General features: G+C 39.4%; 3 protein-coding genes and 1 non-coding gene across 4 annotated transcripts; 1 reads left to right on the top strand and 3 right to left on the bottom strand.

The window, feature by feature from the left end:
• Positions 1-721: 721 nt before the first annotated feature.
• On the bottom strand, positions 722-8,504 carry dnaja1 (DnaJ heat shock protein family (Hsp40) member A1). Its single transcript, XM_071897030.2, has 9 exons — positions 8,439-8,504; positions 7,591-7,742; positions 6,935-7,127; positions 5,863-5,967; positions 5,343-5,570; positions 5,095-5,209; positions 4,462-4,577; positions 2,275-2,375; positions 722-2,153 (listed from the first exon to the last, which is right to left on the bottom strand). The coding sequence occupies exons 2-9, from the start codon at positions 7,720-7,722 to the stop codon at positions 1,920-1,922; spliced, it is 1,224 nt and encodes a 407-aa protein (XP_071753131.1). The 5' UTR covers positions 7,723-7,742; positions 8,439-8,504; the 3' UTR covers positions 722-1,919.
• A 67-nt stretch (positions 8,505-8,571) lies between these two features.
• Positions 8,572-11,821, top strand: aptx (aprataxin). The gene is made up of 7 exons (XM_071897039.2): positions 8,572-8,805; positions 8,938-8,984; positions 9,224-9,502; positions 9,693-9,752; positions 9,899-10,125; positions 10,698-10,801; positions 10,888-11,821. Exons 1-7 carry the CDS (start codon positions 8,676-8,678, stop codon positions 11,040-11,042), a joined length of 1,002 nt encoding a protein of 333 aa, XP_071753140.2. The 5' UTR covers positions 8,572-8,675; the 3' UTR covers positions 11,043-11,821.
• A 1,863-nt stretch (positions 11,822-13,684) lies between these two features.
• Positions 13,685-13,758, bottom strand: trnai-aau (transfer RNA isoleucine (anticodon AAU)). Its single transcript has one exon. It is a non-coding gene; the product is annotated as a tRNA-Ile (tRNA).
• A 312-nt stretch (positions 13,759-14,070) lies between these two features.
• Positions 14,071-17,510, bottom strand: scpp1 (secretory calcium-binding phosphoprotein 1). Its single transcript, XM_071897042.2, has 9 exons — positions 17,368-17,510; positions 16,949-17,003; positions 16,362-16,409; positions 15,932-15,985; positions 15,785-15,811; positions 15,614-15,655; positions 15,457-15,495; positions 15,215-15,274; positions 14,071-14,963 (listed from the first exon to the last, which is right to left on the bottom strand). Exons 2-9 carry the CDS (start codon positions 17,000-17,002, stop codon positions 14,430-14,432), a joined length of 858 nt encoding a protein of 285 aa, XP_071753143.2. The 5' UTR covers position 17,003; positions 17,368-17,510; the 3' UTR covers positions 14,071-14,429.
• Between the last annotated feature and the right edge of the window lie 1,544 nt (positions 17,511-19,054).

Here is a 19,054-nt window from a genome sequence, read left to right as displayed (position 1 = left end):
TAATGACATCCACATGGTAGCTCTAATTAGCTGGCAGAAACAAATGCAGACTTTTGTCCAAGTTTTCTGATAATGTAGCAATGTTCCTCAACCTTTAACAAAGCCTATAATTTCACGGTCATCCCATACAGCCTTTTACAGCGTAAAATGCAAACCATTTACAGAAATGAATGTCACTCCCACAAAACATTCCAATACGAAAATAGCATCAAACTGGATTTACTTTAATTATAAATTATGAGCATAAACAAGTAGTTGATTGGTCCAAATATGCATACAGTCAAATTAAGACTCTTTACAACACATTTGAGTTTAATTTTCATTCAAATGTTGAGCTCCCCTGACATTATCAGCACTGATAAATGCTCATCTGATCTGATGAGTCCCTCTTCTGGTGAGCATAGCTGTTAATTTTCAAAATATCCAAAGTAAAGTCACAAGTGAAACAACTGCATGATAAGTAGCTCTCAAGTTATGTTAAGGATAAGGCTTAAGAACAGGCAGACACTTCAATGAGGTATCAGGTGTGCAAATTTCAAGTCCCTCCCACCCCAACCCCTTTGGCATTTACAAATTAGGACTAGAAACACACAGAAAACATGTTTTTCATAGCTTGTTGGCCTGTATCAGTACAAACGCAGGTTAAATTGCTACTTTGATTTAAATTAGTCTTAAATTCCAGATGTAGCTTCTAAAACACACCAGAGAGATAATTGTTAAAGTGATATTTCAACTTAATAGAACATTTTCATTTTTTAATGAACACATACCTGACATGAGCTCATGAACAGTCAACCTTTAACGAAAACCTAGGCATTAGCTACTCCTCTTCATACAACCGGAGAGCAACTCGGCAAGACACAGGGACGAGTGGCGAGTGTCTTTAAAACAGAGGGGAAACGTTTTACCATCAAGGCAATAGATCTGTTACATTTCTCAAAAGAGTCGCTTGTTGCTGATGTTTAGCGTTTTTTTTACCTGATTATCTACCCAGCCGTAACTGCAAACATATTTGGCTCATATCAAAGTGGGCTGTATATACACATTAGATGTATAACTTTTTGGACAAGGTTTTCAAAACAAAAGCAATTGTTCACACAATCACAAAAAACACAAGATGGGAGCTCAAAAGTGAAAATGTTCGTCTAAACTGAAACATTACTTTGAACTGCTAATATACAATCGAGTGACTTGAACCTCAATACTCTGCTGCTTGAATCATTACGACCTTAATTGGATATTTTCACATCTTCTGGTCTCATACTCAACATTGTTTAGAAATAGCCCTTAAAGGGTACAATAGCTTAATTATTGTCACTCAATGCACATCAACACCACCAGCAGAGGATGGGGTCTTCACAAAAAATGAATTGAACCAATCAATAGGTGGTTCACAACAACAGCTGATTTTATAACACTATAAAAAAGTTATTTTTTTTTATATTGGCATCGGTTTTAGTGTAACTGTCTAAAGCAGGCAGTTTTTGATTAGGCAAAAATCAGGCAAAAAGTTTTTCCTTCTTCTGAATGTCATAACAGCAGCCCTTGTCTTTAAATCAGAGTGTTTCAGCCAGTTGATAGATGATGAAATTGGAGGAAAAAAGAAAAAAAATTGAGAATAAAAGGTCCCAGAGATGACAATGAGTCCCATGCACTTGGATCCAAAGCTTGTTCAGTCCTGGAACTTTAACAGGATCGTTTCAATCCACCAAAGGGCTTAATAACGGTACTAAAAACAATCAGGAGGGCCTTGGGTCACAGCTTCAATATTCAGCTTGAAAGAACACTTCAACACGTTAACAGTTACGATTTTAAGAGACGTAATAAAATAAAAAGTGCACAGAATTCCAAAAAGGTGCTTTGCTGTAGACGAGGGTTAGGCCTTAAGGATGGGAATGAGGAACAGGCCAGGTGTGTGTTCAAGAGGTCTGGCACTGGACACCCCCGGCAGTGGCGTAGTCGTCTTCCTCCATGTAGTAGTGGTGATGGCTGCGTCTTTTCCTGTTCTCAAAGTCACAGTCCTCCAGGTCGGCGTAGATGTAGAGGTCGTCGTCCATACTCTCCGGCTGCTCTGCCTCCAGCTTTACTGGCAGGTAGCGCTCCAGCTCTTTCAGCTTCTGCTTGGGGAGGAAGTTGGCTTGTGGGAACACCACCTGATGGAAACAGACAAACAACTTCACTATGATAGATGGACAGGTCAGCAGAACATTTTGATGATTGCATGAAGTGTGTGTGTGTGTGTATGTGTGTGTAAGATAAAGATAAACTTCATACTGAAAAGTGAATAATAAGGCGTCCCTTCTCAAACGGCCTACGATGCATGGGCATCCCCTCATTCAGGACACACTTCTTGTCTCCAGGCTTGATCAAATCCCCTGTGGTAAACAACAAGGGTCACCTCAACCATGAAATGAACAGACATTCACCAAATTTAATCATGTACGCAGTAAAAGCAGCGCAGTCACCAACTCACTTCATTTGCGTATAAGTCAGTGCAAGGGAATGGGGTCATCATGGCTTTGGTCTCATTGAAACTAATGTAATAAAATAATGGAGTTTTAGATTTGTAGGGTATTACAGTCAAGGCAGGGCGTTCTTTGGTAAAGGCGCCCTACACTGACTGCAGAACCAAAAAAACAAAACAAAACAAAACAAAACACAGTGGCAACGGTATTTCCACTGGCATTTTCTAAATCGTCCAACCCTATTTGATTTATAGGAAACAATTATTTTCTGAATATTTTGTCTACAAATTTCATGGTACTATATTTTTTGTTTTTATATGGAACAATTATCTGTATTATGTCGTAATGACATGGTCAAACTAAAATGGACTAACTTGGTTTGAGGCTCTTATCGCTACTAAGTTTACTCATACTAGTTTGGCTGATTAATTCAGGCCAACTGTCACTTTTATAAACAATTAATAATCAGTAGATGTGACTGACAATTGCACTCCATGGTGTTGAAAACACTAGTGTTCACTGACACTGTTCACAGGAGCTGCAAGCACTAATCAAATTCCCTGGGTATTCTGTCAATATTCTATTATTAATCTGATAAAAGTATTAGTAACTCTAGCTATTCAATCAGATTCAATATTATTTTGTGTATATTTCAGCCTTTACTTATCACACAGCTAGTGTTTCCTCTGGTGCTGCTCTCCTCTCCCTAACCGTTTGATATACACTGTTGTTCTGCTCCTCCCACGCAGAGAGAGAGCAGAGCACACTTGTTAAGTTTCTTTGACATGTTGCTGCTCCAAACTATGGCTATGACTATTATTTTAATCAGCAACTGCTGTATGATCAAGTATATATGAAATCCCCGGACCTTATGTGTAAGAACCTTGACTTTAATTGATCTCCTCCGATATTATCTTGTTGTGTGTGAGCTTAACCAGCCCAGGTAATTGTCATGACACTTAACTGGGAAGACACAGCAATGCTTTTGCAGTGTCTGTTCACCAGGAGAGAAATGCTAAGCTGAGCAGTCATTTAGGGGCCTACAAACTTCTTGGAAAAACGACAAGTGGGTTAATTGATGTCTTGGTACACTACTCTCTCCTTAATATCCATCATTATGTTTTATGTGCCATGCCATATTCACTGCTACTGCCTTATATCATGAAAGTTATGTTAGCTTGAAATAGTTTTGTTTTATTTCAGTAGATTGAATTTGTTCAAAAATTCAAAATGCATATATTTGAATTTGTCAGGCTCACACTGAACTAGCAAACTGATATACTGAGCCTTCTATGCAGCCCAGTACTATTAACTAGGAGACAATTCACAACTTTTTCACCTAGTGGGAAGAATAAGGCCAATTAATTGGTTGAGAATATGAACAAGGCACAATACCACATGCTTGTGGTCGGCTAAGTGAAGAATGTTAGCCCACTCCTCCAGCCTTGGAGGAAGCTGAATCTGAACTAAGAAAACTGAATTTGATTTGGGAAATTCGAATTTTAAACTATAGTCAAGTTAAATCCATTGTAATAAAATTAAACTTGAAGCCATTGCATTGAATTTCAAATTGTGCCTTACAAATTCAATTTTTGATTTAATTTATTCACAAATTTAGATTGTGAATTCAGTTGTTCCATACAAGCATGACAAATTCAAATGTATGCAATTAAAATACCTTCTCTGCTGGCACGAATCTCTTTGCATATAGTACATTTTACATTTAATTCAGTGCTTCAAGCCCATAAATGTAGTTTTGGTGTGACTAATTATAGTAAATAATATATATAATATATATATTTTTTCCCTATGATATTGGATAAAATCCTTAATCAACCTATAATGTATATCATATATATTTAACCATAATCATCAACCTTATAAATAATATAAATGAAAGAAAATCTCAGGCAAATGATAGGCAGCATGTCGGATCATCAGTTGAACATCTGATGAGTCAGAGGCAGCTGTGCAGTTCAGAGAAGATTTGATTTACCTGGATGGGAGGTGATGAGGAGGGTTCTACTGTCCAGTGTCTGAACGGGCTTCTGGAAACCGCACAAGGCCTCGACCAGCTGTAAGTCCATGGTCATGATCAGGTCCTCCCTGCGCCTGGTGACAACAGCAAGGACAAGAGTGAAAATAAAGCAGAGGCCATTTTACTGGATGACAATCAGACTGGAGGTTTTGAAAAAGCAGGTTGAGCTGCTACATAGCACAGGGCAACATAAAGACTACCTAACAGGGTAGATTTACTACCATAGAGAACCCAGTAAAAACTTCACGCTGCCAGATTAAGTTTAACCAAGTTCAAACAGGCTGCAAAGTTAAAGGGGCAGTAAGTAAACTACAACCTTTACTTGTCAGTACACAGGACATGATGTTACTATCCCTTGTGCCATAATTCAAGGTGAGCATTCATATAGAAGCCCAATTCAGAGTGGGCCTCTATTGTTTGCTGTTGCAATGACCCATTTTCTCCTTTAGGGATCATTAATGTTCATCAGCGATTATTTACCCGACCCACCTGACCCAACAGCCTACACTTCTTGCATGGCTTTCAGCGGAAAGGAATCTTTCATTAATTCAACCAGCATTGATTATGTCATGATAACAATGAATCTGTTACCTGGTGAAACGTGGATGTTCTCGCTGATCCAAGACAATGATGATATCACCTGGCTCAAGCCCCGGCTCCTGGTCTCCCTCTCCATGGAAAACAATCTTCTGCCCATCCTTCATTCCTGTGCCAATTACGTAAACGGGTCAAATATTTGATTTTCGACTTCTAGGGGGTTGCAGTGCCCTAACATAGTGGTCAGTTTGATCTTCTAGCAGTCATGGGTGCATTTAGATTGGCTCTTCTTGCGCTCTCACCCTTATCAACGTGGACCTCCAGGATCTTCTTCTGCCGCAGGATCTTCCGACCACCACATGCTTTACAGCGGTCCTTGTGGCTGATGCGCTGTCCTTGCCCCTGGCAGCTGTGGCACACAGTGGACACTTGCTGGACCATACCTGGTACTAGTTGGTGCAAGCGGACCTGCATGCCTGTACCGTGGCAGGACATGCACATCTCCACCGCTCCTTTCCGACCCCCTCGACCTAACAAGGAAAAACTATCAGCACTCAGCAAAACAAAGTTGAAAGCTGTTTTTGCTTTAGGTTCAGCTTATTACCAAGGTATAAACTGTGGTGAACTGGGTAAGCATGGATTGGAGACCATTTACAAAACTGATGCTTTTTGTAATGGGACAAAGAGCCTTTTCACTGCCCTGCTTGGGTCTGCTCACACTGAAACGCCTGCCTGGATTACCAAATCGAATCCGGGACTAATACTGACTGGGGGCATGTTCTGCATGTAAAAGTATCTCACATTGTATGGCAAAGGACATACCTTCACATCTTTCACAAATAGCATTCTTCTGGACAGCAAGTTTTCTTGTAGCTCCATTATAAAGATCTTCCAAGGATACTGTGAGCTGATGAACAACATTCTTCCCTGGGGTTGGACAAAACAAGACAAATCACAGACTTTTAGTAATACTGTTGCAAGGAATAAGGTTGAAGTTTGATGTACGATTTTATCAAAGTCAATTCTTTAATGTTTCTTTCTTAATGTGATTCCTTAAAAATTCTCTTATCAATTCATTTCTTATTGTTCTTATTGTTCGTATATAGATTACTTTTAGAGCACCCAAAAATAGGGCTGTACCTGAACTGATTGAAATTCTGCTACCAATCCTAAATTAGAATGAATAATAAAATATTAACTGTTCAAGCTACACTATTTTATAATTGTGTTTTTCACAATACCCTTGAATCCAAAACTGTACACACATCACACAACTGTACACTGTATGCATGTGAGCGACTGAGGTTGTGACATGATGCGGTGAGCTAGAGAGGGGGAGCAAAGTGTTTACTTCAGTTCCCTGCAGCTTCCTTTTCTTGTAGCTGAAGTGTATAGCAGCACAGCAACAAAGAGGAGCTACACTTATGAACTACTCCAACATTTGTCATGCTCGTTCCGCTGCTGTGCTTCAGCTACAAAGCAACTGCTTCAAAACATACTCTGCTCCCCCCGACCTTCACTACGCCCCACAGTCACTCCCACACACACACACAATGGAGAGCGAAACAATTCAATAAAACATAAAAAAAATTGCTCATTTTTGTTCCATTCAGAAAAAAGGAAAAATATTGAATTTATAAGGCAAAGTTGTTTCAATCCAGTCAGTACTGGAACAACATGGGTCTGGATTCCCTCCCTTAGCCAACCATCATCCTCCCAATTTTTTTGGGAGGATCAGCCGTCCCAACCACAAGTGATGAGCTGCATTCTCTCTACATGTTTTTGTGTTGCATTATTCTCAAGTAAAGTTTCAACATGTCAAAATAGAAATACAGACACTTTGTCAACAACAGTGATGTACAATAGTATGTGATTATTAATCTTCTTACTGTACCTCTTCTCTCCCGATGCATCCGTCCACCTCCTCCAAAAAACATGTCAAAGATGTCCATGGGGGATGCAAAGCCCCCACTGCCGCCGCCGCCACCATTTCCTCCTTCCTTTATAGCCTTCTCACCGCCACGGTCATACACCTCTCTCTTCTTGGCATCTGACAATATCTCATATGCCTGAGAGATCTGCTTGAACTACAAAGAAAAGAAGCAACAAAAATATCACTTGTGGCAACATATAACTGCTCAAAAGGTATTACTCTCCTTGAGTTTGTGTGCAAAAAAATATGTTAAAGTTGCTTGCATTTAGTATTTTTTGTCTGAGCTCAATATTACTTTTATATTGCCTCTATAAAAGCAAAAAGAAAATTTAGGTGATGGTATAACCTACCAATGACAGTAAATGCAACATAATAAGTATTCACACACTATTTATTAGATCTTTCTGTTGTTTGACAAGTACATTTCAAGAATTTGCTTTCCACTTTGACAGAACAGAGTATTTTCAGATAAGCACACCAGCTACAAGAGTTAGGCCATTTCAATTGTTAGACTTATTAATGAGGAAATTACCATTACAATATCTACCATTAGTAAGCTAGCAAGGCCAACATCAGCCAACGTTAATGTTATCTTACAGTGAGAAATAGCAATTTACCTTCTCTCCCTCTGTGGGGTTTTTGTCCGGGTGGTATTTCAAGGCTAGTTTGCGATAGGCCTTTTTCAGTTCATCTGGTGTGGCATTAGGCTTCACACCCAACATGTCATAAAAGCCTGTTTCTTTGACCATCCTTGCCTTACAGAGCTGACCTGAGGAGAGTAGAAGAATACAATTAAATCAAACAAAAACGTTTTGTTCAGGCAACATATTTTTGCTATGTTTTCGGGGTTTTTTTCCCCAGTCGGCAGGTCGTATTTACGGTAAATCCGACATGACCTAACGGGGCATAAAGACTCGAACCGCAGTACCATTTTAGCGGCATGTAATCCCAAAACAAATTTCTATTGATATTAATTTGCGTAGACACTGAAATGACACAAATGCAACTAGAGATTTAGAGACATTTTCACACATCATAAAAATATTTATCATGTTCCCAATCCCTAGGGGCACAGGTGGTCCTTGAAAAAAATGTTACCGCAGATCCCTGAGCTAACTTGGGAGACTGTGGCAGTGGCAACCACTGTTACCATGGCATGACGGTTTCAGTTTTGTAAATAGGCTACGCGTAGTAATCAATGTTCACATTAGCAACCACCTAATAAGCCATAATGTTCATGACGAAAATAAAAACCATAGCCTACGTAGCATTTTCTCAACGTTGGGCAACATACTAACGTTAGCATGCTAACATTAGCTCGGATAACGTTAACGTTAGCTAGTTACAGTTAGCCAATTTTGCTAGCTAGGCTACCACTGATCAGATCTTTTTTAAGTTCAACCAACAACTGAAGTGTGACACTGGTATAAACAATACATGTATATTGGAATTTGCGGTGGCCTACCTGTTTAAAGACAACAGTTTGAATTCAGATAAGTTCAGCGGAAAGACGACAGTCACTCACACAACGACTGTCTTCCAGAATCTTCGAATTTACCAGGCAGCAAATAGCAATAGGGCAAAATCTAATCCAATGACGTCAATTTTATGCGCCAGACGACAACAAAACAAACGTGGATTGGAAAGAGTCGGTGTTTGTGCGTGTTTCTGTCAAATAAATTCAAATAAATAGGATGATAAAATGCCTATTTGCTGGCTTATCAGCAAGGAGGGGAATCACAAACCCATTCAACTTCCTCACCTTCAAACAGTTGTCTTGGGTCGAGGTCCAGAAACGACTATTAAAGACAAAAAATGCTCTAGACAGCAAGGTAATATAACGATACATTGCTACTACTACGAGGTTAGCTAGCTACTTAATTTCTAAACCAAGTAAGATTAAAATATAGAAAGTGTTTGATAACAAACTTTAATCTGTGCAAATGTTATTCCTTCTCTACTAGTTGAGTTGAAAGCAGAATGCAACAAAGGGTATGTCAAAGTTAAACAGGTAAGACAAAATTTGCAGTGCGATACTAATAAGACGGAGTCATTAAGTGTAATCTATCACTCTTGTGTATTGTCTCCAAGCTGGGCTAATTCTGACCTTAATTAAATACCAATAATTTACTCTGTAAAGACCCTTTGCTGAACACAACGTTATATTTAAAATGCTTATGTTATTAAGGCTATCTACAGTAATGCTGTTATTTACCACACTGTGTCTCATTTCCCATCCTTATTTCAAAGCTGGGGCTGAACCCCACCTATGTGGACTCTGTAGTGGTGGGTAAAGACAACGAGGTGAAAATGAAACCTGGACAGCAGCTCCAGATTGTCAATCAGCTCTACCCATACACTGTACAGTTCAAGGAGGATCCCACTGGGGACCATGTGGGCACCAAGAGACCACGTGAGCCTGCTTCAGAGGAGGAGGGGAACCATAGAGCGGCGTCAAGTATGAAAGTAGCTAGACCGGCAGAAAAGGTCTCCTCTTCAGTCAGCCTTGGAAAGTCTACATCAACTAACGTAAGCTAAACTAGAAGTTCAGTGTGAATTGTAAATAAAGTGTGTGGGTGTGTGCATACTTGAAATTTTGTTTGAATGTTTTTGGTGTGTGCTGTGTTTTCCTTGCATGATGTGACTGTAGAGCCAAGGGCTGCATGAGTATATTTAGTTATATATACAAAAGAAACAAGTTACCCCAAATCTATTGCAGGAAGCAGCTGGACATTGGAGCCAAGGTCTGAAGTCCTCAATGCAAGACCCTAAGATGCAGGTAGTTATTGTAATACAGATTCACTATTCGTGTGATGCCAGTTCATGAATATGTTCTATGTCAGAAGATAGCTGGAGTTTTGACTACATGGTTTTCTCACTGAGTCTGCCTGTGAATATTAAATATGAGTGTTTGCATCTTTGTAGGTTTATAAGGATGAGAGAGTAGTGGTAATCAAAGACAAATACCCCAAGGCTCGCTACCACTGGCTGGTCCTCCCTTGGGAATCCATTCCCAGTCTCAAGGCCCTGCGTGGGGAACACTGTGATCTGCTGAAGCACATGCAGCAAGTTGCTGACCAAATGGTTCAGCAGTGCCCGGATGGTAGCTCGCTACGCTTCCGCACAGGATACCATGCCATCCCCAGTATGAGGTAAGGGTGCAATTAGATTAACTGCAAAACGCTCTTTGAGAAAGAAGGTTCCTTGCTCTTCTGCCACTTCACAAAGGGAGAACACTGCTCTCAGTAGGACAATTCAGCCAAGACAGGTCTCTGGCCAACCTCACATGGACTAACCCAAAGGAAGCACTGGAGGACACAGATAACCTTAAATAGCTTTATTGTAAGATGCAGGAACTAACATTTAATTTTCGTCAGAGGAGTCAAACAGCATTGACACTCAGTTGTTTGGGTGGTTTAATTGGATTGAATGCGAAACACTCTTTCTCTGGCAGCTGTAATGCTCATTCAAACATGAAGTTCACTTATCAGCTGTGAATTAATAATAAATCAAAAGTTCCTAGAGATGTTGCAGTAGTTAGAAGCCCTACATATGGGACTAAATTTCCACCTGCTGGGCCAGGAACAAATCACACCAGAGCCTTCGCTCTTGAATATCCAGAGTGTTTACTCTGTAGCTCATACTGTCTCAATATATTAAAAAACACTAAAGAGAATGGTCAACCATGGTCAATAGCTAATTTTATATTCATGCTCATTTACAGTCACGTGCACCTCCATGTGATCAGCCAAGACTTCGACTCTCCTTGTTTAAAGAACAAGAAGCACTGGAATTCATTCACAACTGACTATTTCATAGACTCTCAAGGTGAGGGCGAATCTTCATATTTTTTTTGTTTTGCTTTTGGTTGTTTTATAGGTACAATTACACCTACATTGTTTTTTTTTTCACAGATGTCATTCTGATGCTTGAAAAAAGTGGAAGGGTCACAGTGAAAGAAGGGACCAGTGAGTTGTTGAAACTACCTCTCCGCTGCCATGTGTGCCACAAAGAGCTCCCCACCATACCGAGTCTAAAGGAACACCTGAAATCTCACTTTCACATCTAAGAATGTGACCTCAAACAAAATGCAACGCCTCAGATGTTCTAGTTTGTTGGGCGTTATTGTTGTCCATTCATATCTGTTTTCTACTGTTGTACAAAAAATATTTGCAATTGTATAATGGTACAGTATTTTGGATGGTAGCACAATGTCAAAGGTCTTACCTGTTCCACCATCTTTAGCATTAGTTGCATTTTCAACCATCATTTGTCTGTATATTTGGGCACAAGATCACCATGAATATGCAGGTCAGTTACATTGCATAGTGCATATACAGTACATTGATTGCTGACTATTCTATGGCATATGTCACGACAGGGCAGTGCTCAGATTATAGTTATATCCTACATTTTCAAACATGAAAATGTAGGATACATGTAGGAAACATGTTTGAATATGTGTTAAAAGTTAAAAGAACTGAATAATGGCTTTTTTTTCCATTTAAAATTATACCAAAACAAACAGATGTTCTTCTCTGCAAGTCGTTTTTGATAGTACAAAACTGCTTTTGATAAATTCAATGCAAATCAAAGAGGGAGATTCCCAGAACTATTTTTACTAGTGCGTATGTGACCCACAAATTATGTTAATGCATTCAAGAAATCCTTGTATGGAATGATGTGTAAGGCATCATGCTTGAATTATGGTTGCACATTTTACATTTGTTTGTTGCAGTAGCCGAGTAAACGATTTTTGGGAGCTATATCCTGTAATTTGTGTGCATTTCTTTGTTTTCAGGGAGGAGAAAGAAAAATGTCTGACAATGACAAAACATTTTTAAAGACTACTGCAAACTTAGGTCCAGCTATAGCTACATTAACCTGTTTCAAATAAAGCTTCAAAATCATTAGTTGTTTGTCCAAAGAGAAGACAGTTGATGATCAAAAGCTTCAAAGTAAAAACACAAAACTTGCCTCATGGCAAAAAAAGTGTTTACTGGTTAGGTATTATGTAATGTGTTACGTTTTAATTAGTAATCAGAATGATGTCAACCCGGTGCAGAGAAGTGTGACTAAGTGGGATGCTTTGGAGAAGGATCTTACACATCTTTCACAAGTAACTCAAAGGTGCCTTTGGAGGAGCATGCAGTCTTACTGTCAGATCCACTGCTAAGCCCTGAAACCAAAATATTGTTTATGTCTCAAACATTTGGAAGTCTTGTAACGCACGTTGCCAAACAGTCAGTGCTGTCAGTATATTCGTATGGAAAAAACAATTGGCTTGGTGCTGGAGAGTGCCCATGATTCCTAGTACTATTGGTAGAGGTTACCAAATGACTGAAGCTTGTTAAGTCTTATGTTAACTACTGTATGTTGGACAGAGCCTAAATATGCATGTTTACAGCATTATGGAATCACAGATGATGCACTGTTGCATGTTATCAAAAGACACTGTTGTCTCTCCACAGACATCACAGCGAGTCTCACTGAGTACAGACTTTCAGGTGGAAGTCTCCCTGACGGGGTGCTACCTGTGGCTCGAGGCCTTGTTTCAGTCTACTACAAGGTTCTTGTTAACCCACTTAATCAACAGTGATCTCGAATTTTCCTCAACAGGTGTGATGTTCAAATGTGAAATTACCTACACCAGAACATTCTGGTGTGCAGTGGTTTAACATTGTTTAACAGGTTGTTTGTTTTTTTCCTGAAAGCAGCATGAACTGTACAGTGTGGCACATTGTTGCCTTACCAGAGCAACAAAATGCTGTATGAGTGGGAGGCTCTGGATCTGCAAACAGGGCTATGGAGAGAGGAGGCAGTTTACTGTAGTTCTATAACTTTGCAAAAGCCTATTGCAGCAAAGGGTAATATAGCAGAGATTTTTGCATGTGATTTATTGGTTTGGTTTGGCATGTGTGTGGAAACTGTGATATTTTCTTTAGTATGTTTATCCAGAAATATTGATCAGTGACTAAAAAAAATGTAGGCCTACTTAAACATGACAGATTTTTCTTGGTGGTTGCTGAGGCTTCATGTTTAAAAAGGCTGTAAGAACAAATAGCACCATTAACTTATCTATAGTTAGCAGGTTAGCAAGTCTAAGTTATGTATGTGAAATAATTAAATAAATCATTTTTACCAATGAGGCATTAAGAATGACAGCAAAACAAGTCAAACCATCCTTGCTGCTTTCAATTTATTGTACAATTGAAGAGCAACATCTAATAGAAAAAAAAGATCAAGCTTATATTTGACTTCATCCATACATAATGAAATACCACTTTAATATTTCTGTTATGACTTATGTCTGCGGTAGACTACTCAATATTGGGTTTATAGTGACCGTGTCGTTCATCATGGTATTATATCTCTTATGCTATTTCTATAATGTAGCCTACGTATTCAAAGTTTTGCTGTGACACTTATACTATCCTCCTAAAATTCATTATATGATTACTGAACTTATTTTTCCGTCAGGGATGATTTTCCAGCAACTGGAAGCCATTTTGGCATTTGGCCATGTGCTAGTATTATATTTATTTTGTCGCCATCCAGTGGCTCTTTCTCTGAACCTCTGAATCAGGTATTGACTAGGAAAAACAACTCCAGGGTCTAGACTTCAAAATCCTTAGCAGCAAGAAACTATTGCATCACACGAAAAGGAGAGATTTACTGGAATACGTTATATCAAATACTTTAAAAAGCGAGTGGCCAGTACGGGGATCGAACCCGCGACCTTGGCGTTATTAGCACCACGCTCTAACCAACTGAGCTAACCGGCCATGTGCACAAATCCCGTTATGTCTATATACATGGTATAGCTATAAGTTAAGTAACAACGAGAAAGATTATAACATTGTTTCTTTTAAAAATCTATCTTTATCGTTTCAAACTAACGCATTTCGACATATTGTCTTTAGTACATGTAACGGTTGGCTCCTCCTTTTCTTCAAAGTATCTATACTTTACAAAGTACTTTACTTTGCAATGTATACTTTACTTTGCAATGTATATTTTGTAACTGCATGTACTTTGACAAAGACAATATGTCAAAACGTCTTTTTAACACTAGACTAGAAATACATCTACTTCTGTAGGCTACCTCAGGTCACTACTTAATCAAAATAGACAACCATCACAGCCATTACGATCTTCATCATATTTATTTATTATTATCAAAACAAAGTAACAAATGCTTTATAACTTTAGGCTACATCATAATGGACAAAAACCTATAATGGACAACAATCACATAATTACAAAGCACAATTAGCACATAAAAGTTTGTCAAAATCAACAATCAGAAGCAGTGAGTAGGTGTTTAAAAAGACCAGCAAGTTCATAGTATAAAGTTCATATAGGCTAGTGGCAAAAATACAGTAGCACTGTGTGGCGTGTGTGCACAGACAGGTGAACACCAGTAGACTGACGTGTTTTCTAAAGCGTAATGACATCATCTCCTTAAGCTTAGCTCCCTGTCATCCTCCTCTGGCACCATCAGATGACCCACAGGGTGATGGGCGTCGTCCCCTATGTCCTGGAAGAAGTACTCCTCGCTGTCGCAGCCGGTGCTGTCGGCGCCCTGCACGCAGTCTTTGGCTGTGGCCTGTTCAAGATCCGCGCTGTCGCTGGCGTCGCTGGCGTCGCTCTCCTCTGCGCTCTCGCTGCTCTCTCTGCTGCTGTCGCTGTTCTCGCTGGTCTCGTCGCTTTCACTGCTGGTGCTGTCGCTGTCGCTGCTCTCACTGGTGGCGTCCGTGACACCGGCAGAGTCGCTGGTGTCGCTGCTGTCGGTGTTGCTCTCCACCAGGGTCAGGTTGGTGTTGCCCTGAGCGGTGCTGGCCCTCCATCTAAACGCCGTGCTGGTGGAGGGGTGAGAGGCCTGGGTCTGCTTGTTGCCCAGGTGATCTGACTGACCTTTGACCTCCGTGCTGCTGTTGTCCTCAGCGCTCAGGACTCGGACGACACTCGCAAACAGTCGGATCCAACCCTGTTGCAATGAATGAACAGTTATAGTTTTTATATCTCTTCTGCTATCACTAATATTGCTATTCAGATTCATAGTTTTGCTGTGATATTTGCATACTATCCTGCAAAAAAATCATTATAGGATTACTGAAGTTGTTGTACTTCCTTTATTATACTGTGTGACCCTTGCACATTAATTACAGATCACATCTCACAGATTAAAAACAGTGTTTGTCAGTGAAAGTGTGTGAAAGTGCAGACTCTTTATCTCACCTTTCGAAGGTTCTCCTCGCTGCCCAGGCTGTTATCTTGGGTTTCTCCCATAGTGAGTGTCTGCGGAAATGAAGAGTGAATAATAGAGGTTAGTGGCAATCCGAATTATACTGTACCATACATAAAACAGTCAGCAAATACACCATGAATCAAACCAGAGTGATGTAAACCAAAGAACAATCCTAAACAAATCCCATGCCATGCTCATTTGTGTTTGATAAAATGATTGTATTTGGTCTTACCGTGTCTTCATCTGATTGACTGTCACTCTCCTCTGAAGTCTGTTTGTAGGAAAGAAAGAGGCAGGTTTAGAAAATGCAAGATGCAAAATGTAGATGCAAAGTTTTATTCCTACAGGAATTTAATAGTTAGTGCAGCACAAGTGCTGATATAGCTCACCTTGTCCTCTGATGTGGATTCTAATGACTCAGACTCTGAACTCTGGAAAAAAAAAGAAAAAAAAGAAACACATTTGATCAGGAGACCTCAACCACATTTTTAGCACATAAGGCATCATTTGATTTTTCCTCTCTTGAGCCATGGAGAGGTTGAGGAATCAAAACAACTCACTTGATTTGAGGTATTTTCTTCAGAGCTCTACAACACAAATGGGAATAGATATCAGTTAAGGTTGGAAAACAGATAAAAGCAATAAAAAAAATCTCCTGTGTCAGTAAACAATCTTTTACACATCATTGGCATCTTTTTATATTCTACCTGGAGCTCTGAGGTGTCACTTTCAGATGATTGCGAATCAGATAAACTTAGAGTCTGGGAAGAAAAAAGAAAAAGATGTCAGCAAAAACCACAATGCACTTAATGATACCCTGCAGCTGCAAACATCAACATCCTCACACTCATTTAAGATCCATTCATGTCTATCATTGTCCTGGCAAGCTCTTGCTGCATGTGGGTGTGGACGCTGTAGTAAACAATAGTGTCTGAATTCTCTCTGGAGGTTTGATGAGCTTGTGAGTTACCACAACAATTGTGAGTTTTTCTGCTGAAATAGGATTCTGTCAGGGGAAGGCAGTGTGATTGCAGTCAAATGATTTATATCTGTTACAGTGTCCAGATCCTGTTGCTCAACCCAAGAATCAAACAAGACGAATATTGGATATTGAACTGTATTTCCAATAACACTCACCATGTTTGTTTCTAGCCCATTTGGTTCCACATCAACATTGTACAAAATCTGTCAGAAAAGAAACAAATATGGTATTGGCAAAAATAAATAAATAAATAAATATAACAAGTCTCAGATGCCATTTCAAAATATCAACACATGCTCAGGGGGGATTTTATCTGGTTAAAATGTGTCAATGCCGTGCTCTGTAAACTCTTGGCTGACCACTCCTGCTTTGTTGATATACAGCAGGTATTTTCACAATGGGAGACAATGATCACATCACAAAAGAAATCTCAAACTAAAAGAAACACCATGGGATGAAGATTATTCTTTTGAGTTGTTATGATGGTTGTAATTGAAAAGGGCCTTACATGCAAGAAAATGCTCCCACATCAGTACAGAGCCACCTGAAGCCTTCAAGGTGGGCAACTTTATGCTGGTGTTTACTTTATTTTGATCACGGCCTCGACACTTTATACAATTAGCATGCTAGTATGGAAAAAATAATCTGTAGAATCAAGTCATCAAGTAGAAATTCAGTTAAATTTGCTCTGAATTGCATAATGTTTAAGTTAACATTTTTATTTTGAGGGTAGCATACTTACAGGGTTGGCAAAGACTGCTCCAATCAGGCAAAATGTTACTATGGTAACTTTCATTCTGTAACAGACATGTAATTGACATTGTTAACAACATTGCTCCAGCACCTGAACTGACATATCTGTAAATAAAAACTTATCTTACGCATTTCACTTCAATAGATAATATTTATTGTCCCCAGGGGGAAATTCTTTTTGCAGTTCAGCGTCAACATAAGAATTAAAAACACATAAGAAGCATAGAGAATGTGAAGTGAGTGACGAGAGAAACAAAGCTTTGGAGAAATGGTAGCAAAGAGTAACAATACAGAAAATGATAACATGTAGTGAGAGGTGCATGCTGCACCACACATTAACAGTTATGAACTAAAACACACCCAAAAAGGCATTTTTATGTTATAATTAGTCAATGAACAATCAATTACCTTTTTGTCCTTTAGAATCAGAGGTAGAATAAAGAAAATGTAGCTGGTGGTCCTTGCGTAGTGCAGGCTATACAGCAGCAGACTGCAGCACCAAGTGCCTATACTGTGCCACGTATGGAAGCTGGCTGTTGAGACAATAAGAGCGCAATTTGTGGATGTGCTGAAGGAAACAGACAGGACTATATAACCAGCCTCAGTTAACATGTTGCATCACTTCCTCCCAGATGTCTGTCGACATGTGAAGGTGTTTCTTGAGGTATTTCTTGGCGATTCTTCCGGAAACCAAGCACAAAACAAACACACTGGCATAATGAGGATTACACACACACACACACACACACACACACACACACACACACACACACACACACACACACACACACACACTGTTGGTTGCTTCATTCAGTCACTACATTTCCTCCACCCCCTCACTGTCTTAAGTGAAATATAATTTAGCATCCTAAACCATAGGGTTTGTGGCCAGTTGAAAAAACAAACTCACCCACTCGCAGAGGAAAGGAGGGCCAGACATGAACATGTTGATATCCGGTGGAATGGTTGTTTTTTTCTTTTCTATATAGTCTACCAGTAGTTGTAGTTGTTTTTTATTGTGCAAGGTCTAGTGACCTGAATTGATTGTTTGAAAAAAATGCAAGAGAAAAAATCTGATCCAGATTTATTCCGGTCTTGTGAAGGTAACATGTTAAATGGCTTTTCAAAGAAGAAGTCTTTATTTTGGCCAAATTTCTATAGATAGCGTGGAAAAAGAAATGTATTTTGTATCCTTAATTATGTGTAAATATTGTAATCATATGGATACAAAACTTGGTTGGTTGATTGTATGGGTTGCCATGTTTGACTTTATTATGGTATGTCCTGAAGTGTCCTGTAAGCCCATGTAGGCTGGCCACTTCAATGGTGCATGACACTTAAATAAATCAAGAACAAACAAACTGTAGTTTCATCGTTGTCCATTTAGCAGCCAGTCTTGAGGTGGAGTGCCTTGCTAAAGGGCAGAGCCTAACTAGCTGTTGAGATGGAGAGAAACAGAGAGCTAAATGCCTGCGACAGTGATGCGGTCTTTTTCTTTATTAACTGAATGAAACCATATCTTTGTAATCTACTATACCTCAGTGTGCATGGACAAAGTCTCCTGATACAGTAGAAAGCCTATATGAAGACTAGGCTACTACATTTCCTCCCTGGGATTCATGCTTGTTTCCGGGATATCCTTATTTGGTCAGCCCTAAAATAAGCCTGCAGAATTCCTCGTTTGACCTCACTTTAGCATCAGTCATTTAAACTATGTAAATGGAACATGTAATTACACCGAATGTTCGCCAGTCTGGAGCTGTTCACGAAACCACAGCTACAGTACCAGTCATTGTAAGGTACAGCTTTAGAACGGGGAGGAGCGAGGAGACGATGATTGATGTTGCTTATGGCACACAGACAGGAAGGCAACATTGTCTGCACATTTGCCCTAAGGTTGCTTAAGTTTATGATGTATTGTGCTTTTCAGTCAGGCATTTTATGTGCCTACATTATCGATTTTCCAAATGAGGCTGGCAGTAATAGTAAGTAAGTTAATAAGGTAATAAGTACGGAAGACAGATTAGTCAAAAGTGGAAACAGTCTCCAATTAGTTCAGTGTTCTTTGAGAATTCTCTAGAGCATGCTTGAATAT

Source organism: Centroberyx gerrardi, chromosome 3, assembly GCF_048128805.1.
Source record: "Centroberyx gerrardi isolate f3 chromosome 3, fCenGer3.hap1.cur.20231027, whole genome shotgun sequence".
In the NCBI taxonomy this organism is placed as follows: domain Eukaryota; kingdom Metazoa; phylum Chordata; class Actinopteri; order Beryciformes; family Berycidae; genus Centroberyx; species Centroberyx gerrardi.
Note: the sequence above shows the minus strand (reverse complement) of the source record. Positions and strands in the feature narration are given on the sequence as shown.